The 23768-nt window shown below is 42.5% G+C and overlaps 2 protein-coding genes across 5 annotated transcripts in view; one reads left to right on the forward strand and one right to left on the reverse strand.

Annotated features, from left to right (window-relative positions):
- The window catches only part of LOC111963258 (apoptosis-resistant E3 ubiquitin protein ligase 1), a 39723-nt gene extending 19804 nt beyond the window's left edge, over window positions 1–19919 (reverse strand). The window contains exons 1-4 of one of the 2 annotated variants that reach the window (XM_023986578.2): window positions 19852–19919; window positions 18431–18701; window positions 17723–17891; window positions 15991–16211 (exon numbers count right to left, since the gene is read on the reverse strand). In XM_023986578.2, coding sequence (XP_023842346.1) covers window positions 15991–16211; window positions 17723–17891; window positions 18431–18578 — 538 coding nt within the window. In that variant the 5' untranslated portion in view covers window positions 18579–18701; window positions 19852–19919. Of the gene's footprint in view, window positions 1–15990; window positions 16212–17722; window positions 17892–18430; window positions 18702–19851 lie in introns of those variants that run through there. The other variant, XM_023986581.2, reaches the window with a different exon arrangement.
- vash1 (vasohibin 1) overlaps window positions 1–23768 on the forward strand; it is a 541933-nt gene that overhangs the window by 503273 nt on the left and 14892 nt on the right. For 2 of the 3 annotated variants that reach the window (XM_070443355.1, XM_023986582.2), the window contains exons 1-6: window positions 19945–20008; window positions 20289–20349; window positions 20656–20727; window positions 20854–21010; window positions 21098–21170; window positions 21489–21576. The gene's annotated coding sequence lies outside the window, so the exon portion shown is untranslated. Of the gene's footprint in view, window positions 1–19944; window positions 20009–20288; window positions 20350–20655; window positions 20728–20853; window positions 21011–21097; window positions 21171–21488; window positions 21577–23768 lie in introns of those variants that run through there. The other variant, XM_070443356.1, reaches the window with a different exon arrangement.

Raw genomic sequence — 23768 nt, forward strand, 5'->3', positions numbered from 1 at the left:
ATCCAGCTAGCAAGATACTTAAAATACTTGTTCCACCACACTTTCTCCCTCACCTCAAACTTTCCAAATGTCAGTTGTTTTTCGGTTATAGCTCCTGAAGTACGCATCATCACCTTCTCACCCCCGTCTCCGTGGTCAGGCTTCTCACCTAACGTTACCTCTTCGTTACCGTTCAGGGGACGCGATGCTGTAACTGGCAAGCTGCCTTTCCAGAGCGCGCGCTGTAACTAGTAACCGGTTGTCTCCTCTTTCTGCAGTCGCGTGCTGCGCTGCATTCTGTTGCTATGTACACGATTTTGCTCCAGTATTGCTAGAAAAAAGAAAAAAAAACGCGCATCACTCGTTCGTTTACAGCCAGTAGTAATCCAACCTCCCCCTGCCAAAGTTCTCATTGGATCTACACGAATCACGTAGGTCACCTATTTTAGATTCAAAACGGCGAATTTCGCCGAAAGGTGACTAGTTTGCATCGCTGATAATTGCTTCGGGGTTGTTGAGTCTTAGAAGGCTGTAGGATCCGTCCAATTGTTGTTTAATTCAGATTTATATAGATTTTCATAGAAGCTTTTAAAATGGTAATTAATCCCGTTGTTGTTTCTAATGAACGAATTTGTATCTTTATCTTTTTAAATTATAACTGGTTTGGCGTGTAATCGTTTTGTGAGGGCTGCGAGATTTTTAACAGGTTTATTTGCCATTAAATAGTATGCTTTATTTGAGTTTAACCTGTATTTGTTGGCTCTCTTCAAAAGTAAATCATATTCCTGCTTATGTTCAGAAATGTTATTTTCTTCTTTACTTTGTACGGATTTTGTATGTACGTTTTCTAAAATAGTGATTTATTTTTATTTAATTTGAATTTCTAACTCAGATGTAACTTTTGCAGACTAATGAGATTATCATGCCGTTAATATACCTTAAAAGTATCCCAAATTATAATCGGGGAAATTCTTTCTCTATCCTCCATGTCTACATTTGTAATGGTAAATGTTTAAAAAAATATATTTATGTATTTAATACATTTCGGGTCTTGAAGATGCACTCTGTTCATTCTCCATGTTCGGTTGCGGAGTGTATTTTCTGTTGGTGTAATTAATCATGATACAGGTGTTCTGTAAATTATTTGTAGAGATAGCATTTTTTTCAGTCTCTTTGAAGGTTCCTTGAGTTTGCCTTTTTTATTGCTACTTCTGTCAAACTTATCAACTGTATTATTTAGGTCTCCTGCTAAGATAATAGTTCCTGTCTGGATTTGATCTAATATAGCTAAAATTCCATCTAAAAACACCAGATTTGCCTATTAAATCAACATGTAATCTTTTACCATGTAAGGTACAATTCAACATTAGAAAATGTCCTTTTTGGTCTGTGTGCTCAGATATAACAGAAAGGGGTGTATTCTTATTTATCAGCATGCCTACACTACTGCTGTTACTACAGTAGTTGGCAGTAGGGCTGGGCGATATGACCTAAAACTCATATCTCAATTCTTTAAACTTATAAGTGATTCAAGATATATATATCGATTTTTTTTTAAAGTTCTCTCTACATAAGCTTTGTTGTACAATTAAAAAGGTTAAATACACTGCTTTTAAAACAGTCACCAAAATTCTAATGAATTGAGAGCTTGTGAAATTATACCTAGGCTGAATATATATGCCTTCCACAACCATAAGACCCACTAATAATGTAATTATTATCAAAAATAGTTGTACCTTTTTTGTTGTTGCAATAATCACAAATTTGGCTTTCAGGTCCGTCTATAAAAATGCTATTTTTGTAACAAATTTAACCAAAACCATGCATTATGCACATTCAGTAATAATGTTGAGGGCATTATATAAAATGAACACCGGTCTCATAAACAATCTCTCGAGCACAAGCCCATGTGCTAATGAGTAGCCAGCTAATATTTATATTTCAAGTTTAGCCAACTTGGATCTAGGTATAATTTCAGAAGCTCTGAATTCAGCTAACAAGGCGAAACAGTTGAATTGTTATGAACACACCCTTCTGTCCGTCTCCAACTGTTTGAACAGCATGCTAGCCTGTCCACTTTGTTCACATGTTGAAATAAGTGGCCTACCTTGTTTCTCAGAATGAGAACGAGTTGCCAATTCCTTATAATTGTTTTATGCTTATTGCACATTTATAAAAGACAGACTAAACAGCTAGTATAACAATCTTTATTTGACTAAAATGCTGCTAGCGATACGTGGTACCGTAACCCATGGGCGTGCAACAAACTGAGCATACATTTTCCAGAATAATTGTTCATTGGTACATCCGTTTTATTAGTGTCTGCTCTGCTTGAAATGTAAGGAGTTGAAACATAAATAGGGTATGGTTCGAAAGGTTCACGTTTCCTCTATTACAGTAAAATAATGTCTCAATGTGTTTCGGTGTCCATATGAACGATTCCGTTGGACCAAACCTCAAATAGCGAGTTGAAACCGTTTGTCAGAGAGGAAGAAGTGATCTCCCATCTTAGTTGTTGTGAGTGGTAGGGGGAGGGGGAGGGGCTTTGGAGAAAGAGGCGGGACAACGACTACCATTGTTAGGGTGGAGACATGAGCATCTCGTTATTATATACAAATCTCTGGTGGAAATGGGAAGGTGCACAGCACAGAAGGAGCGAACGAGATGAGACCAAAAAGACAACATGAAAACAAGCAGACAAACGCTCATAAAAAAATTAAATAAGAATTCTGCGACACAGGCATTTGGAATATCAGGCAAAAACATTCATTTGAATTAATTCGATATATCGCTCAGCCCTAGGTGGCAGCATAGGCCTATCCAACCCAGCTCCTCTTTAAATATTAAATTTATCCTTTTTTGAAATGTAACTCCTGCAGGAAAACCACATATGCTGACAATCTAAGTGTTCAAGAACCATATGCTTTTCCCCCACCATGAAGCCTGTGCACATTCCATGTAATCAATCAATCAAATGTATTTATATAGCTCTTCTTACATCAGCTGATGGCACAAAGTGCTGTACAGAAACCCAGCCTAAAACCCCAAACAGGAAGCAATGCGGGTGTAGAAGCACGGTGGCTAGGAAAACCTCCCTAGAAAGGCCGGAACCTAGGAAGAAACCTAGAGAGGAACCAGGCTATGAGGGGTGGCCAGTCCTCTTCTGGCTGTGCCGGGTGGAGATTATAACAGAACATGGCCAAGATGTTCAAATGTTCACAGATGACCAGCAGGGTCAAATAATAATAATCACAGTGGTTGTAGAGGGTGCAACAGGTCAGCACCTCAGGAGTAAATGTAATAAGTTGGATTTTGTTGATCTTTACTTGTATACAATCAAAGTTAACCAGATAAAACATTTTAGCAGTCGTATAAGGGCAGTGGGCCATTTCATGAAATGGGAGAGTCATACATCGTATGAATACATAGTTATTGTATACTTTACATCTATAGAGCGTGTGAACATGCAAGCTGAACAGACATTTAACAGAAAACATACAAAAAACAAAGTAAAGTACTTTTGTACTTTGAGGTGCTATGCCTTTTAGGGCTTTTAAGCTCCAACTCCTCTCCTAGTGTACCAAAGGTCTGATGATTATGTCATTGTACATAGATGAGTGGAGGCCTGACACACACCTAAGAGAAGTGTCTAATGCCGTCCCAATCCCCCAGAAAGAGCCCCTCTCCACTCTCACCAATAACCACCATTGAATCTTAGCTGTAATGACAAATTCAACATCCTCTCCTAATCGATCCAGAACTCTTACTCATTTTACAGCAGGTTTGCAAGTCACAAAAGTAAATTAAATGACATTGTAGTATAGTTAAATACTTCTCTCTCTCCCAAGCCAAACCCATCCCTCTCCACCTCCCTGCTCCCCTCCTTCTACCCCCTTTACCCAAGCCAAGGTTGTCCCAACCTCCCATCCTTGTCCACCCAAGCCAAGCTTGTCCCAGCTTCCCATCCTTACCCACCCAAGCAAAGCTTGTCCCAACCTCCCATCCTTGCCCACCCAAGCAAAGCTTGTCCCAACCTCCCATCCTTGCCCACCCAAGCAAAGCTTGTCCCAACCTCCCATCCTTGCCCACCCAAGCTAAGCTTGTCCCAACCTCCCATCCCTGCCCACCCAAGCTTGTCCCTACCTCCCATCCTTTCCCACCCTCCCTCCCTACCTCTCTGACACACTTACACCCATCAACTTACTCATCCATTCCCGCCCAACATATACCCTATGCACCCACACACCCATTCTCCCACCCTCCTACACATATTCATCATCCATCACCAGTTTTAACCGGTAGGTAGCCTAGCGGTTAAAAGCGTTGGGCCAGTAACCGAAAGGTCACTGGTTCAAATCCCTGATCCCTTGACCAAGGCACTGAACCCTAATTGCTCCTGTAAGTCGCTCTGGATAAGAGTGCCTGCTAAATGACCAAAACATATATATACAATGCCAGTCAAACGTTTGGACACACCTACTCATTCAAGGGATTTTCTTTATTTTTACTATTTTCTACATTGTAGAATAATAGTGAAGACATCAAAACTATGAAATAACACATATGGAATCATGTAGTAAGGGAGGCAGAGCTAGCATGTTGGAGTGAACGGCTGTGTGTGAGAGAGGCTCCTGCAACTGTTTTGCAAAACAATCTAACTTAACCTACTTTACAGCACTTTTTACAACATAAGTCTCTTTCTAATACAATATTGTAACTTTTTATGTGAACATGCTGAGTAATAGGCGACTAAAGGACAATAAATCCTCATCGGAGCCCTCCTCCCCACCAAACAACAAGACAGACATGGCGGAATGCACAGGTAACAACATGACACTTGCCCGGGCTCTGGGAGAACTACGTGTTGCTATAGCTGAGGATTTTAAGGCTACTTTTTGAGAAGACCTTGAGAAGGCTTCTGAATTCAACGCTGATAGGATTGACGAGTTAGAGAAGCTATGCACGTCCTTGCAGGACAGTGTGCAGAGGCTTTCTGTGAAAGTGGTCGACCTAGAGGGCCGATCCAGACGTCATAACGTTCACGTTGTTGGTCTGTCAGAGGGGGTGGAGGCTGGCTCTCGCCTGTTGTCCCCGTGCCTGGACCGGGCCAACGTCCTCACCCAGTAATTATCTCTTGTCCCAGAGCCTGGACCGGGCCAACGTCCTCACCCAGTAATCATCTCTTGTCCCAGTGCCTGGACCGGGCCAACGTCCTCACCCAGTAATCATCTCTTGTCCCAGTGCCTGGACCGGGCCAACGTCCTCACCCAGTAATCATCTCTTGTCCCCGTGCCTGGACCGGGCCAACGTCCTCACCCAGTAATCATCTCTTGTCCCCGTGCCTGGACCGGGCCAATGTCCTCACCAAGTTGTCACAGTTTCAAGACCAAGGATCTTATCCTGTGCGAGGCTCGAATGGGGTAACCTGTTACATAAAGGACATCCCTTCCGTGTCTATGTGGTGAAGCATCACGCCGGCTACAGAGATGTCATGACCAAACTCTACAAACTCCATCTTCGCCCAGCCTTGCTCTTCCCTGTCAGACTCAGAATTACCCCTCCTTCTGGTGAGAAGATCTCTCCTCGGTTTTGGATGCAGAGAAGTTTAGAGTGCCTTGTCATTGTGTGTTAGGGTGTGGTGTGCTCATGGACTCGAATCCATACTATGCCATAGCGGATGAGACCTTAATAAACTGTCTCAGCACGGTCTGCCGACTGAAGTTTTATTGTTGCTCCCGAACATGTAAGATGCTGAGCCGGCCAATGGAGGGCGGTTAGAGCTTTCATTTCACTTTCATTCCAGCTGGCAGACTGACCTGTCGTTGGAGTTTAGAGGATGCCTATTTGAGTGGCTTGTCAGGTTTGATCATTGACACTTTTGGATGGATATACTTATATTCCCCCATTTTTGTTTTGTTTCGTTATTTCTCAATTCTTACATTATTCTTATTATCATACCATTTATTTACTATTTGCAGGGGACTGGTGGTGATGGTTGGGGCGGGGCAGATGGGGTGGCATCAGACACCTGGATATCATGTTGGTGTCTTGTGCCGTTCTGCTTCTGCTCCTGTCATTACAGCGGCCGCTCTGCCGTTCTGCTCCTATCATTACAGCGGGCCGCTCTGCCGTTCTGCTCCTGTCATTACAGCGGGCCGCTCTGCCGTTCTGCTTCTGTCATTACAGCGGGCCGCTCTGCTTCTGTCATTAACCGGCCGCTCTGCGTTCTGCTCCTGTCATTACAGCGGGCCGCGTCTGCTTCTGTCATTACACGCGGCGCCGCTCTGCTTCTGCTGTCATTACAGCGGCCGCTCTGCTTCTGTCATTACAGCGGCCGCTCTGCTTCTGTCATTACAGCGGCGCTCTGCCGTTCTGCTTCCTGTCATTACAGCGGCCGCTCTGCTTTCTGTCATTACAGCGGCCTTCTGCTTCTGTCATTAAGCGGCCGTCTGCTTCTGTCATTACAGCGGCCGCTTCTGTCCGTCTGCTCCTGTCATTACAGCGGGCCGCTTGCTTCTGTCATACAGGGCCGCTCTGTGCGTTCTGCTCCTGTCATTACAGCGGGCCGCTCTGCTTCTGTCATTACAGCGGGCCGTTCTGCTCCTGTCATTACAGCGGCCCGCTTCTGCTTCTGTCATTACAGCGGGCCGTTCTGCTCTGTCATCACAGCGGGCCGCTCTGCTCCTGTCATTACAGCGGGCCGCTCTGCTTCTGTCATCACAGTGGGCCGTTCTGCTCCTGTCATTACAGCGGGCCGTTCTGCTCCTGTCATCACAGTGGGCCGCTCTGCTCCTGTCATCACAGCGGGCCGCTCTGCTTCTGTCATCACAGCGGGCCGCTCTGCTTCTGTCTTACAGCGGGCCGCTCTGCTTCTGTCATTACAGCGGGCCGCTTGCTTCTGTCATTAGCGCCTGCTCTGCGTCTGCTCCTGTCTACAGCGGGCCGTTCTGCTTCTGTCATTAAAGCGGGCCGTTCTGCTCCTGTCATTACAGCGGCCGCTCTGGTCGTCTGCTCCTGTCATTACAGCGGGCCGCTCTGCTTCTTGTCATTACAGGGGGCCGTTCTGCTCCTGTCATCACAGCGGGCCGCTCTGCTTCTGTCATCACAGTGGGCCTTCTGCTTCTGTCATTACAGCGGGCGCTCTGCTTCTGTCATCAACAGTGGGCCGTTCTGCTTCTGTCATTACAGCGGGCCGCTCTGCCGTTTCGTCTGTCATTACAGGGGGGCCGTTCTGCTCCTTGTCATCACAGCGGCCGCCTCTGCTTCTGTCATCACAGTGGGCCGTTCTGCTTCTGTCATTACAGCGGGCCGCTCTGCCGTTCTGCTCCTGTCATCAAGCGGGCCGTTCTCTGCGTTTCTGGCGTTCTGCTTCTGTCATTACAGCGGGCCGTTCTGCCGTTCTGCTTCTGTCATTACAGCGCGTCTGCCGTTCTGCTTCTGTCATCACAGCGGGCCGCTCTGCCGTTCTGCTCCTGTCATCACGCGGGCGTTCTGCTTCTGTCATTACAGCGGGCGTTCTGCCGTTCTGCTCCTGTCATCACAGCGGGCCGTTTTGCCGTTCTGCTCCTGTCATTACAGCGGGCCGTTCTGCTCCTGTCATTACAGCGGCCGCTCTGCCGTTCTGCTCCTGTCATTACAGCGGGCCGCGTCTGGCGTTCTGCTCCTGTCATTACAGAGGACCATTCTGCTCCTGTCATTACAGCGGGCCGTTCTGCTCCTGTCATTAAGCGGCCGCTCTGCCGTTCTGCTCCTGTCATCACAGGGGCCGCTCTGCCGTTCTGCTCCTGTCATTACAGTGGCCGCTCTGCGTTCTGTCTCTTCATTACAGTGGCCGCTCTTGCCGTTCTGCTCCCGTCATTACAGGCGGGCCGTCTGGCCGTCTGCCTTCCCGCATTACAGCGGGCCGCTCTGCCGTTCTGCTCTGTCATTACAGGGCCGCTCTGCCGTTCTGCTTCCTGTCATTAACAGCGGGCCGCTCTGCCGTTCTGCTCTGTCATTACAGCGGCCGCCTGCCGTTCTGCTCCTGTCATTACAGCGGGCCGCTCTGTCCGTTCTGCTCCTGTCATTACAGAGCCTTCTGCTCTCTGTCATTACAGCGGGCCGTTCTGCGCTCCTGTCATTACAGCGGCCGCTCTGCCGTTCTGCTCCTGTCATACAGCGGGCCGCTCTGCGTTCTGCTCCTGTCATTACAGTGGCCGCTCTGCGTTTGCTCTCCTGTCATTACAGTGGCGCTCCTGATCCAGTTTCGCTTTCCCGTCATTACAGCGGGCCGCTCTGCCGTTCTGCTTCTGTCATTACAGCGGGCCGCTCTCCCCATTAGGTACCCACCAGCCTTCTGTGGGGTTTGTGTATATATGTGTAGGTGTGTGTACATATAAATATTATTTGAACTTCATTTTTTTCTCTCAGCATTTTAATTCTTATTATTATGTATGTATGTTTAATTTAGATTATTATTTTTTGTATAAATATGTTTGTGTTGATATGTATATATTTGTGTGTGTATGCATGTGTGTGTGTGTGTGTATGTGGTGTGGATATATATATATTTTATTTATTTTTGATTGGGGGGTACGTTGAATTGAGCAAAATCCATGTTCCGATCTCCCAACCCACAATATGTAAATGTACCTCTGTCTATATCGGTTGTTGATGGTTTATGTTTAGACCGGCATTGCTTAGCAATATAACCTTGCTCTGTTATCTTGCTTACCTCAGGGATCGACCCAGGATGACACTTAAGTGCACAATATGTTTACTTTGCAAATTATTCTGTTTTGGTTTATTAGATGCTAAATGAACAATTTATTTGCTGGAGCCTCCTCAGTTCATATGTTAGTAGACGTTCTAGGATAGTGAGAGGAGAAAGTATAGTTGGGATTTTATTTTTGTTTTACCTCTCGTTTGAGGTCGCGCCGTGCATTTTTGGCATCGGCCAGACAGTGTGTTTATTTGTATTTTTCTCTCCTATTTGTGTATGCCTGTTAAAGGTGGGTTGAGGGGGAGGGTAAATGTTGGGGAAAGTTGGGGGACAGGGTAGAGAGTAAGGGTGCTTGCCAGGTGGAGGGGTTGGTTGGATACTGCTCATATGTAGGTGCTACATATGCTGATCGTGATGGTTTGGTGCGCTTTCTTACCTTTTTGAGTTACATGTTATGCAGGCCACCATAGGAACTACAAACGAGAGGAAGGCGGGGCTTACATTTACTTCCTGGAATGTCAAGGGTTTAAACGAACCAATTAAGAGAGGTAAGGTACTAGCCCACTTGAGAGCACTCTCGTCTGATATTATATTTTTGCAAGAAACCCATCTGAAAAACAATTCTCATAGCAGACTTAAATGTAGGTGGGTGGGGCAAGTGTATCATTCTAACTTATCCGCCAAAACGAGAGGCACAGCGATTCTGGTACGGAAAGGAATTCCCTTTCTACATAAAACCACTATTGTGGATAAAGAGGGTCGTTATGTGATCGTAATAGGAGAGATCCACTCTATTTCTGTAACTACTGAATATCTATGGGCCAAACATTGATAACCCCTCATTTATTCAAAAGAGTCCTTGCCCTGATTCCAGATATCTCCCATACTAACCTGGTCATTGGAGGGGACCTTAACTGTGTGCGAGAGCAATATTTGGATAGATCCTCTACCCGGCGAACCCCTACCTCCTATTCAAGCTTATACCTGTAATGTATAAGGTATCATGATATTATAATCTCTGACCACAGTCCACTCACCTTCTCCCTGAGATTGAGTGACATCGTATCAAACGAGAGGGTCTGGATGTTGAATCCTCAGCTCCTCACAGAACCAACACTGTGAACATCTTAAAGACCAAATTACATTTTTCTTTGATACCAATGACAACACAGAGACTTCCCCTGCATTATTGTGGAAAACACTGAAGATCCCAGTACTTGCACACTCATCTTCTGCTCATTTACCACTCCAGTGTTTAATTGCTAAATTGTAATTATTTCACCACTATGGCCTATTTATTGCCTTACCTCCCTGATCTTACCTCATTTGCACACACTGTATATAGACTTTTTTTCTCTATTGTGTTATTGAATGTACGTTTGTTTATTCCATGTGTAACTCTGTGTTGTTGTTTGTGTCGCACTGCTTTGCTTTATCTTGGCCAGGTCGCAGTTGTAAATGAGAACTTGTTCTCAACTAGCCTACCTGGTTAAATAGAGGTGAAATAAATATATATATATATATATATATATATATATATATATATATATATATATATATATATATATATATATTTGAGAGGCTGTATGATCTCCTTTCAGGCTGCCAGAAGTAGGCAAAACAGAAAGAAAAAAAATTAGAATTGGAGGGACAAATTCATTTACTGGATAGGGAGAATGCTAGTCATCCATCTATGGAGAAACATTTTTTTAAATTACCGCTTTAAAATATGAATATAATCAGATTCTCTCAGCTAAAATGTTTAAATCTTTGCTCTATGCCAAGCAAAAATATTTTGAATTTGGTGACAAACCACATAAATTACTTGCCAGACAACTTTAAAAAAACTGAGTGTGACCGAATGATTCACAAAGTAAAATTTGCAACTGGAGAATTACTCTCTTCCCCCAAGGACATCAATGACAGATTCCATCAGTTTTACGAGAATCTATATACATCTAAAGCAGATCCTAACCCCTTAATTATGAAAAACGTTTTGGAGGACTGTAATCTCCCTGCCCTAAACCAGGAAGATTCCAACCTACTGAATAAGGAAATATCTCTTCGAGAAATTCAAGAAACAATTACATCTTTAAAGAGTGGCAAGACCCCGGGCCCAGATGGATTCCCTGGTGAATTCTATAAAACATTCAGCAACATGCTCTCCCCCTACCTGCACAAAATGTTGGTTCAGGCCAATGAGGATGGAGCTCTCCAACCTACTTTGGATGAGGCGTTTATTACAGTTATTCATAAAAAGGGTAACGATCCGGAAGAGGTAGGGTCATACAGACCAATATCTCTCCTTAATACAGACCAAAAGATTTTAGCAAAAACTCTTGCTAATAGGGTTAGCACTTTAGTGGGCAAATTGGTCCATTCGGACCAGACCGGCTTTATCCCTAACAAACTCATTCTTCAATATCAGGCGCCTCTTCAACATTATGTATTCCCAGAGGTTATCCAACGTGGACCTTGCCGTTATATCTCTGGACGCCGAAAAGGCCTTTGACCAAGTTGAGTGGTCCTATCTATTCAAGGTCCTACAGAAACGTAATATTGGAGATGGGTTCACAAAGCGGATCCAGCTTTTATATAGGAACCCCTGTGCGAGAAAACTTACTAACCAATCACTCACTAACCAATCGCCACAATTTAACCTTTATAGAGTGACAAGGCAAGGTTGTCCGCTGTCGCCTCTGCTTTTTGCTCTAATCTTTGAACCTCTCGCTCAGACAATCAGATCTCATGCAGCAATACACGGCTTTAATACTAAAGATACTCTAAATAAGATTTCACTATACGCAGATGACATACTCCTCTATGTAACAGAATCCCAATCTAGTATTCCAGCTATTCTTGATTTTATTAATGTGTTTGGTACCTTCTCAGAATCCAGAATAAATTGGAACAAGAGCGAATTAATGCCCATATGGTTGCAAAACACCTCTTGGTTAGAACTTCTTCCATTTAAGTTATCTTCAGAAAAATGTACCTATCTAGGAATTGTAGTTACCAAACAATACCCCTCACTATTTAAAGAGAATTTCCCCCTCAAGGCAAACATATAATTTTGGAGAACTCCCCCAATTTCAGTGCTCGGAAGAATTATTTCCATTAAAATGATCTTCGTCCCACAACTGCTTTACCTATTCCAGAAAATCCCAGTATTCATACCTAARTCCTTTCATAAACAACTGGACTCAATTATCAATCCATTCATCTGGGATTATAAAACACACAGGATAGGTAAAAAACACCTCTGTAAATCCAAGATGGAAGGAGGATTGTCTCTCCAAAATGTTTATATTTTACTATTGGGCCGCTAACCTCCGTGCTGTTACGTTGCTGCTGGATGACGCACTTCTGTCATCCAGTTGGTTTAGTATGGAGCGTGAGGATTGCCACCCCTTCTCTATTGGCGCTGTGATTTTGTCACCTGTCAAGTTGGAGATGTTACTTTATAGTAACAATCCTATTATACATAGCACAGTTACTTTGACCTTAGACCAATATCATTCCTACTCCCTGTTGCCAGGAATCCCTCCTTTGCCCCATCTAACCTTGATAACACCTTTGAGTGATGGGGAGAACTAGGGAGCAATACCATATGGCCTCCTTTGATTTGTTGATGGAAACCTATAATCTTCCCAGAATTTACTTTTTCAGATACCTACAGATTAGAGACTACGTTAGAAAACATCTTCCAACATTTGGGAATGCTAAACCGTCCATATTTGACGGATGCATAAAAATATGCCCCAACGCAGGCAAACGAATATCTTGTCTATATGACGCTTTTAAATCTGTTAGCACACCTTCTACAGATGCCATTAGGGCAAAGTGGGAGGAAGAGCTAGGGACTGACATTTATGTGGCAGACTGGGAAGATAGCTTGGAGTATATCCACACCTGCTCCATTAACTCCAGACATTGTCTTATACAATTGAAGTTATTACACAGATTACACTATTCCAAAACTAAGCTGCATAGGATATTTCCTGATACATCCCCTATGTGTGATAAATGTCATGCTGTGCAGGGTACACTACTCCACTGCTTTGCCCTAAGCTCTAACCTGTATGGTTACTGGTGTGGAATGTTTAGGATCCTCTCTGAAGTTCTGGAGACTTCAATTGACCCAGACCCGCTTCTGATCATCCTGGGAGTGTCTGAAACCCTAAACAGATTAACCAACCCGCAAAAACAACTAATCTCTTACGGTCTCATTTCGGCAAAAAAATGTATCTTGTTGTTTTGGAAAAGGAAGGAAGCTCCCTCTACCAAATTATGGCTCAGGGAATTGGAAAAAACAATAAATGATCAACATTTGATCAAATCTGTCAGCCTCTCCTCTCTTACTTGGACCAGTCGGGGCTCTGAATTTGTACATTTTAACACACTCTCAATTGTAATATTTGAATCTACCCTTGGGCGGCATGTGCTTGCCACGGCACCCAAGCAGTGGGGAGGGATGGGGGGGTGGGGTGTATGAGGGTGACATCTGCCCTCTTTCTGTTTACCTGTCCTTGTTCTGTTTTTGTATTATTTACTTTGGACCTAGAACTCTGGGTATTTTTGTTTCTGTCTGCTCTTTTATGTTTAGATAAGAATTGCATACTTGTCTTTTCTACAAAATACCTATACACCATTCTTGTGTGTTCAATAAAAAAATATTTGAACAAGAAATCATGTAGTAACCAAAGCAAGTGTGAAACAAGTCAAAATATATTTTAGATTCTTCAAAGTAGCCACCCTTTGCCTTGATGACAGCTTTGCAAACTCCTGGCATTCTCTCAACCAGCTTCTTGAGGTAGTCACCTGGAATGCTTTTCCAACAGTCTTGAATGAGTTTCCACATATGCTGAGCACTTGTTGGCTGCTTTTCCTTCACTCTGTGGTCCAATTCATCCTAAACCATCTCAATTGGGTTGAGGTCGGCTGATTGTGGAGGCCAGGTCATCTGATGCAGCACTCCATCACTCTCCTTCTTGGTCAAATAGACCTTACACTGCCCGGGGGTGTGTTTTGGGTCATTGTCCTGTTGAAAAACAAATGATAGTCCCACTAAGCGCAAACCAGATGGAATGGCGTATCGCTGCAGAATGCTGTGGTAGCCATGCTGGTTAAGTGTGCCTGGAATTCTAAATAAATCACAGACAGTGTCACCAGCAAAGCACCTCCACACCATCACACTTCCATGCTTCGGTAGACTAGTGGTTAGAGCGTTGGGCCAGTAACCGAAAGATAGCTGGACTGAATCCCCAAGCGGACAAGGTAAAAATCTGTCGTTCTGCCTCTGAGCAAGGCAGTTAACCCACGGTTCCCAGGGCACCGAAGACGTGGATGTCGATTAAGGAAGCCCCCCGCACCTCTCTGATACGTGGTACCGTAACGCGTGCAACAAACTGAGCATACATTTCCAGAATAATTGTTAATTGGTACATCCGTTTTATTAGTGTCTGCTCTGCTTGAAATGTAAGGAGTTGAAACATAAACAGGGTATGGTTCGAAAGGTTCACATTTCCTCTATTACAGTAAAATAATGTCTCAATGTGTTTCGGTGTCCATATGAACGATTCCGTTGGTCCAAACCTCAAATAGCGAGTTGAAACCGTTTGTCAGAGAGGAAGAAGTGATCTCCCATCTTAGTTGTTGTGAGTGGTAGGGGGAGGGGCTTTGGAGAAAGAGGCGGGACAACAACTACCATTGTTAGGGTGGAGACATGAGCATCTCGTCATTATATACAGATCTCTGGTGGAAATGGGAAGGTGCACAGCACAGAAGGAGCAAACGAGACCAAAAAGACAACATGAGAACAAGTGGACATAAACGCTCATAAAAACAAAAAATACAACAAAAAAATAATTCCGCAATAAAGGGATTTGGAATATCGGGTAAAAACATTCATTTGAATTAATTTGATATATCGCTCAGCCCTAGGTGGCAGCATAGGCCTCTCCAACCCAGCTCATCTTTAAATATTACATTTCTCCTTTTTTGAAATGTAACTGAAATGTAACCACATATATTGACAATTTCTAATAGGCTGACCACACCGTTCGCGTCGCAAAATAAATTTATAAATCTATGTTATTCAATTATTGCGTCAACGAGCGTCTGCGTTGCCAAGGGCTAAAATAGAAGTCCTTTCTATTTCGGATACAGATCGCGCTGCAAGTCCTGCCTCTCCCATCTCCTCATTCGTTTATAAAAGCAGGTACCCACATGCCATCTCCTCATTGGTTATACCCACGTGGGTGATTGAAAGATGAACTGTGTTGCCGGTCGGTGTAGTAATACTATGAAAGCTTAGATGCCAATCACCATATAAGTTCAAAGATGAAAAAGCCTGAAAGGAGGAGAGATGACTAGAAATTATTCGGTTGGCCGTTTTATGTGTGGATTAATTGTCGGAGTAGAGGACCTTGTGTATTTCAGGTAAAATAACAACTCAATGTTTATATCCCAGGACAAATTAGCTAGCAACAGCAAGCTAGCTAAATAGGACAAATTAGCTAGCAAGTGCAAGCTAACTAACTAAATTGCCATAAATGTTTAATGCTTTTCGACTTGTTCCCAAATTAATGTAATTGGTTCAGAGTTTGTTTTGATATTTTAACCTGCGTGTCGTGATCGCGTTTGGTGTAGGGGGACAAAATAAATGTATGCACGATGGCGCACGCGCGCAGCCGGTTTGGGTTCCGTGTAAGTGTTCAATCTCTAAGTGTTCAAGTTCAAATGTTTAATCATGAATTGAAATGCATTCCAGGTGACTACCTCATGAAGCTGGTTGAGAGAATGCCAAGAGTGTGCAAAGGTGTCAAGGCAAAGGGTGGCTACTTTGAAGAATCTCAAATATTTTTTAAACATTTTTTGGGTCACTACATGATTCCATGTGTGTTATTTCATAGTTTTGATGTCTCCACTATTATTCTACAATGTAGAAAATAGTAAAAAATAAAGAAAAACCCTTGAATGAGTAGGTGTGTCCAAACTTTTGACTGGTACTGTATATGTATATAAGTCACCTTCCCATTCATATACACACACATACTCCCACACACACACACATCCATGAAACAGTTATTGCACTTATTGTTTCAGCATGACTATGTAGTAACAGTCAACTTCTCACCTAGTTCTGCTCATCTGTGTGGCTATTGCTTGATAAAACAGTGAAACGCTAGGTCCTTGCAATACATCAGTATCTTCTACAGACAACTATTGAAGTCACTCTAAGTCTCAATACATGGCAGAAGCTTTCCAACACCTGTCAAACAATGTGTACAAAGTGATCAGGCACTCACCGATAGACCACTTCTCATTCAGCCGCCTCTCAGCAAGGTTGTGCACTAGTTGGATCTCGTAGTCTTGGTCGCGGCTCCCCCTAGAGGCCTGGAGAACCTTGACGCCCGTGGACAGCTTGATGTAGTCTTCGTAGTAGTATCCCCACGCAGCCAGAGAGAGCTGCAACTGGCTGTCAAACTGGGCTAGATCATCCAAATTCATACAACCCAAGGTCTTCAGTCTTCATTTGGACCACAGTGCAATATGGTCAAACAGAGAAATAAACTGTCAATTGTATTCATTTCACCTCTAGCATGGCCACAGTCTTACACAGGACAACTGAACAAGAAGAACCTGGCTTTAAACAGGGCTGTGGTCTGTTAGCTAGTGCCTTAAATAGGCTTCTGTGTACTCTATCGTGCACGTAAAGCAAATATTGGTTTATCACCTTGTTCTGCACTGCACCACAGTAAACGTAAGATGATCTACTAAGTTACATTAAGCATTAAAAAGGGTCAATCTGCAGTTTAGACAACAACAAAACGGTCAAACCGCCCCTGATTTGGTAAATAGCTGAGGGATGGGGCTGGAGAAATGTAACCACTCAAATTCATAGACAAAGCTATGGATGCAAGGAGATCAAATGAGATCAAAATTACAGTTAACCATATTGAGCCAATACAGTGTTTGTTTACAATTACTTTGTTTAGAAACAAAGGAGTAGAACAAGTTTATATTTTGGGTTCTGATGGGGTAAGAACATTTTACTACGCTCATGAGGGATTTATAAGTTATATTCTTCAAGAATCTATGCAAATTAATCATGAATTTAAATGTCTAGAAATGGATGTAGCAATCGCAGATTGCCTCTTCAAGAGTTATATAAACATCAGAAAGCCAGATAGTCATAGTGTAGTATGTAGTGAGTCATGATGAAAATGGATTAGTATTCCTATGACACATGTATTAAATGGTACATTGTAATCTACTCAAGGAGCAAAAGCTTTCCAGGGTTGACAGCTGCTGTAGCCACAATAAACACAGTGTAATAACCACTATAACCCAGCTGCTCATGTTTACAATACATTACTTTAGGTAAAGAGCCAGTGCTCAGACAGACCTGAGCTCATACTGTACTGAACAATCTGCAAAGAGGAAGTCAAGTTTACAATCCCCTCTGTATGACTAACCTATGTATCACAATAAAATATATGAATGTGATACAACTGAAAATAGAAAACATTTGTCTTTATTTATGAATTAATACATAAAACAAGGTTATACTATTATACAGAAAGGCCTATCGGCTCAGTCTGACTACAGTTCAACTCAGTCCACTGAGAGCTACCCCCACATCTATAGGATTGCAGAACATCGACTACTATATCGTATGTGTAACAGCCCCTTAAGAGCACTCATTACTGCAGTGACCCTCTGAAACACTGCAGCCTCCTGAGCTCAGTGTCACCAAGCGCAGCCAGCCATGAATGGGGAGTCTGCTCCCAAGTGGACAAAAAAGCTGACACAAAGCAGTATCTGTTCTATGGTTGTTATTCTCATTCATGTAGCCTATCTCTCAGTGAAAGAGAGAAAGAGAAAGACCTCTCAGTGTTTCACGAAATGAATTCTGTAAGATGTAAGTGCAGAATTGTGTAGTAATGTTAGTTGTGTTTATGTGATGAGTTTGAATCTGCCCATGACAGGTGAGAGGTAGGTAGTACTGTGCTAATAACATGGTGGTGGTATGCTTACGTATGATAGTAGTGCTCAAGGCTTTGAGAGCAAAGCCACTCCTGGAAGGCAAAGTCTCGCAGCAGCTGGATGTGAGCCTCTGCGATGTCCCTCCAGCGCCGCTTCTCTCTCACCACGTCCTCCAGACGAGTCAGAACACTCAGGCTCAGCTCCTCCAGAGTCTCCACATCTACACACACAGACAGACAAAGACGCAGACAAATCAGCCAGAGCAGAGTAGACATGCCAGTAAGAGGATCTATTCTAGTCTATAGCCTTGTCACAAAGACATACACCTCAACATTACCAGAATGAGGCGAACACAAGAATATACTCTTACCTGCAAACAAGAAGGCCCTAAATCACTGAAACAACAACCCCAGGCACTACAAAAAGTTACACCAATGGCTGAAGATAAGCTGTCGAGAAGGAATTTCACCCATTGGCCTAACCTTCGTTAAAACGCCCTTTTAACTGTGGTAGACATTTGTGCAAACTCCAACGGATTAGAAAATTCAAAGAGAATAAATTCCCCTTGTTGTAAAAGAGCTGGGATGCTGTGCATTAACTACAGAGCAAATCAATTAAGATTTACTGTGTTTGGCTGCAATTCAATTAGCCTCCTTCCCATCAGCAATAGTTCAGATGCCAAACTGCCACTGAAGATGTTCCATGCCATTCATAAACACTGGATCATCGCAAAGAGTGGCGTATATTTTCTCAACTGACCTTCAAGTAAGTGTTTGTATTCGGAGAGACTGTGGCCTTGAATCCATTCTTCGATCTGACTTTCTTTGCCTTTCTTCCAGCACACTTCCCAGAAGAAAATCCACGAGACTGAGCAGAAGAGGAAGGTCAGCAAAAAGCGGCGGTCCATCAGACCATCTTCAGCCTGGACTCAGACTCCTCTGCTCCTCACAAAGGCTGGGCCAGGTCCAAAATATTGCACAATAAAGTCTCAAATGATCTTAATTTCTCCAGCTTCTTCACTTGGAAAGACCTAGAGCAATAACAAAACATGACAGGTATAAGTCCAGCAGTTCAAAAAGAATTAACCTAAACAATGACTGAGACAATGAAAAACGTGTGATCATGCGCATCTAGCTACTCAGACACTGTCACTAATCAGTACCAGCATAGCCAAGAAGACATGTATGAATATTAATGTGTCACACTGGAGGAGTGTTGGGTGATGGGATACGACATGTAATCCAGATGACTTAAATATGCATGAACTGGCAAGGGTCCTAAAAGGTCTCATTACTTGAATCTCATAATCTGAACTGAAGACCACCAAAGACCATAGTGATAAAAACATAGACTAAATGCATTGTGGCAACACCCATACTCAGACTATCTACAAAAACAACATCCCCACAAGATACCTATTTGTTATCAGCACCGCTTTGGAAGCCTTCATCAAGGTTGAAATGATACGGCATTGATTTACATATGACCCCTATGAATGACAACTAGGTCGAGGATACTAGGCTGTATCAATAAGGAGGTTTTTTGACTGCATATCACAGAGTGCTGTTTGCTAAAGATCTGACGAGAAATTACACATCTGGAATGGTGAAAGGTTTAGCAATACTGCATAGCTTCAGTAATCAATATGCCTTGATACTGGCTCTTGGGGTTAACTTGTCCTGCTAACGTTACCTGGGCTGGTTGGCAAAGTAAGGCGACCAATTAATGGAACAACAGCAGCTAGTTATGTCGTTATCTCGCTACTCCATGCATGTGTAGAATGGAGAGCCGTAGCTAATACCGACCATCATTAGAAACGTGATTAACATGTCTTAGGCTATGCAAAACTAACAAAACTGGCAGGGATGAATATATAGCTAACTACAACATGATTTTAGTTAACGTTAGTTAGATACACAAATAACATGTCGCATCATCAATTCCTTCAAAACAAGTGCATGATAGCTAGCTAACGTTAGTTGCTGATAGCTAGCCTATGCCAGCTAGCGACGTTAACCGTCAATGTCAACGCAAAATAGAAATGTGGTATTCCAAAGCCAAATTCAGTGTTTCAAAACAAATGTGATAATCCACCCCTCACGCATAGCTACGCCAACTATTAATTTAAATACATTACATAGCTAATACAACGTTCATTTCAACAATAACACTTATCATACCTTGCGTGTATTTATCATATTTAGCTAGCCAGCAGCAATCGGAAGTCAAAATGTGCAAGGCAGCAAACGTCTATTGTTGATGACGTACAAACACAGTTACACGAGGGTTATACTACTAGCGAGATGCAAGAAGTCCGCTGTTGGATAACAAATCATGGTAAAATCGTACTTTAACTAATCATATTATAATGACATGATACAATGTATATAGTGGTTGTTGATTTAGCTGTTTTAATGATTGAACATGTGTTTCAGTAGTTGTTGATAGGAGTTCGTATACTTTGTGTTGCTCTTCTACTACTAACTAACGAACGTTAACTTGCTAACCATGAGCTAACGTAACGTGCATTTCTCGATTAACCGTAGCTAACTAGTAGTTTACGTTATTGTGTTTCTTTTTTTGTTCTGACTGTATTATTCCAATATGTGTATTTCAGGGGAAACGGAAGACTAGTTTGCTTCAATGAAGAGGATGATAAGTTTGAAAGATCAGAGAATGTGAGTTGCAAGCTAAGTTACTACCGCCGGTAAACACGAATATGAATGTCTATTGTACTTTCTGCACAGGATCATAACACACACCATTTAGCGAGCTAACGTTAGTTGACTAACAAACCATGCCAACTTTGTATATACTAATTGTCAAGCTAACAGATTGGAATGAATTGTCAGAAATAACTAGCTTGCCAGTTTGCTTACTAATTGTTCACACATTCCTTTCTCTACTTTGAATAAGACATAGCTAACTTATCTATCATGATCTCTCCAGTTTGAATTTCTATGGTAATGACTGTGTTTCTTTAGAAAAGAGAAAGACCGTACCAAAGTACAGGTGAAAAAAAAGAACGATCCTTAAGAAATAAAGGAAAAAGAAGTGTAAGTACATCTGAGTAAACAAATATAAATGTACCAAAAGTTCTTAACTGATATTCAATATATTGTGAACACATGATTGATTATAAGTTGATACCTTCTTACTGTGTGTTCACACATTCCTTTCAGACCTGCAGGCCAAAATATGCATCATGGCTGTTCTTCCAGTACAACAGTCAGCTTGGTCCCCCTTATCACATCCTCGTCGACACCAATTTTGTCAACTTCTCCATCAAGGCTAAACTCGACATAGTTCAGTCAATGATGGACTGCCTGTACGCCAAATGTGAGTATCTGGAAAAGTTTATTCAGCTGAAACTCAATTAATGTAACCCTATTAGGCAATAACTGTATATTTTAAATTATCATCAAGGTATCCCATGCATCACAGACTGTGTAATGGCTGAGATAGAGAAACTGGGGATGAAGTATCGAGTAACTCTAAGGTAACTAGCCTGTTGTGAAGACCAACACCCAGATACATCTAGACATTCAGACATAAACACATGATCAGAGCACAGGAGGTTGGTGGCACCTTAATTGGGGAGGACGTGCACGTGGTAATGGCTGGGTCGGAATAGGTGGAAAGAGTATCAACAACATAAAACACATGGTTTCCATGTGTTTGATGCCATTCCGTTTGCTCTGTTCCAGCCATTATTATGAGCTGTCCTCCCCTCAGCAACTTCCACTGGTTTAGAGGGTTATTATCGATGTTCCATAGGGGAAGTATTTGATAGATAAATATTTGTCTGTTTCTGTAGGATAGCCAAGGATCCTTGGTTCGAACAACTGCCATGCAACCACAAAGGAACTTACGCTGATGACTGTTTAGTTTAAAGGGTAACACAGGTAATGTCATTTAATGTACTAAATTGACAATAATATTATACTGATCAAATATATAAACGCAACGTGTAAAGTGTTGGTCCCATGTTTCATAAGCTGAAATAAAAGTTCCATATTGAGAAACCTTATTTCTCTCAAATTGTGTGCACAAATTTGTTTACATCCTTGTTAGTGAGCCTTTATGCTTTTCCAAGGTAATCATTCACCTCACAGGTGTGGCTTATTAAACAGCATGATCATTACACAGATCCACCTTGTGCTGGGGACAATAAAAGGCCACTTTAAAATGTGCAGTTTTGTCGCACAACACAATGCCACAGATGTCTCATGTTTTGAGGGAGCATACAATTGGCATGCTGACTGCATGAATGTCCACAGGGTTTGTACAAGGTGCTTAAAGTCCTTGAATTTGCCACACAAATTGAAGTACTGCAATAACATAAATCTGACATTTTTGAAGTTGGTCCTTGAATTAAAATGAGAGGAGAACAGAAAAGGATCAAATATGAAAAATATTAGAAAAATGTATTGGTCTTGCAAATTAATTCCCAGGCAGACTACTGAGCTTTGTTTCTTGTTTCGCTCTCTGGTTTCCAGGCAAGCTCACTCATTTCACCCATACTACCACTCAGCTAGGCAGGTACAGAACTGACTGATTAGGCACCTCCAAAGGTACATCGATAGCTAAAATGACGGGCAACTGTAGATTCAATTCTGCATGGCAAAATATTTATGTTAAAGACAATTTTAATATTATTGCCATGTAAACTAAAATATAAATGCAACAATTTCAAAGATTTTACTGAGTTACAGTTTATATAATTCAACATCATCAGTACTGACTTACCACTCATGTATGTAGTGACAAGTTCTGTTTAAGGTTGTGATGTATAGTAAGTTATGGAGATCTACTGCCATCTGGTGGCGACTAGAAACAATTGCATAATAGGAACTATTACAAATGTATTTTATTTTTATTGCACCTTTATTTTACCAGGTAGGCCAGTTGAGAACAAGTTATCATTTACAACTGCGACCTGGCCAAGATAAAGCAAAGCAGTGTGACACAAACAACAACACAGAGTTACACATGGGATAAACAAACGTACAGTCAATAACACAATAGAAAAATGTACAGTGTGTGCAAATGTAGTAAGATTAGGGAGGTAAGGCAATAAATAGGCCAGAGTGGTGAAATAATTACAATTTAGCATTAACACGAGTGATAGATGTGCAAATAGAGATACTGGGGTGCAAAAGAGCAACAACAACAAAAATAACAATATGGGGATGAGGTAGTTGGGTGGGCTATTTACAGATGAGCTGTGTACAGGTGCAGTGATCCGTAAGCTGCTCTGACAGCTGATGCTTAAAGTTAGTGAGGGAGATATAAGTCTCCAGCTTCAGTGATTTTTGCAATTCGTTCTGGTCATTGGCAGCAGAGAACTGGAAGTAAAGGCGGCCAAAGGAGGTGTTGGCTTTGGGGATGACCAGTGACATATACCTGCTGGAGTGTGTGTGCTACGGGTGGGTGTTGCTATGGTGACCAGTGAGCTGAGATAAGGCAATGCTTTACCTAGCAAAGACTTATAGATGACCTGGAGCCAGTGGGTTTGGCGACGAATATGTAGCGAGGGCCAGCAAACGAGAGCATACAGGTCGCAGTGGTGGGTAGTATATTGGGCTTTGGTGATAAAACGGATAGCACTGTGATAGACTAAATCCAATTTGCTGAGTAGAGTGTTGGAGGCTATTTTGTAAATGACATCGCCAACGATCGGTAGGATAGTCAATTTTACAAGGGTATGTTTGGCAGCATGAGTGAAGGATGCTTTGTTGCGATATAGGAAGCCGATTCTAGATTTATTTTTGGATTGGAGATGCTTAATGTGAGTCTGGAAGGACAGTTTACAGTCTAACCAGACACCTAGGTATTTTGTAGTTGTTCACATGTTCTAAGTCAGAACCATCCAGAGTAGTGATGCTAGTCGGGCAGGCGGGTGCTGGCAGCGATCGGTTGAAGAGCATGCATTTTGTTTTATTAGCACTAAAGAGCAGTTGGAGGCCACGGAAGGAGTGTTGTATGGCGTTGCAGCTCGTTTGGAGGTTTGTTAACAGTGTCCAAAGAAAGGCCAGATGTATACCGAATGGTGTCGTCTGCGTAGATGTGGATCAGAGAATCACCCGCAGAAAGA

This window comes from Salvelinus sp. IW2-2015, linkage group LG4q.2 (assembly GCF_002910315.2).
Source record: "Salvelinus sp. IW2-2015 linkage group LG4q.2, ASM291031v2, whole genome shotgun sequence".
In the NCBI taxonomy this organism is placed as follows: Eukaryota; Metazoa; Chordata; class Actinopteri; order Salmoniformes; family Salmonidae; genus Salvelinus; species Salvelinus sp. IW2-2015.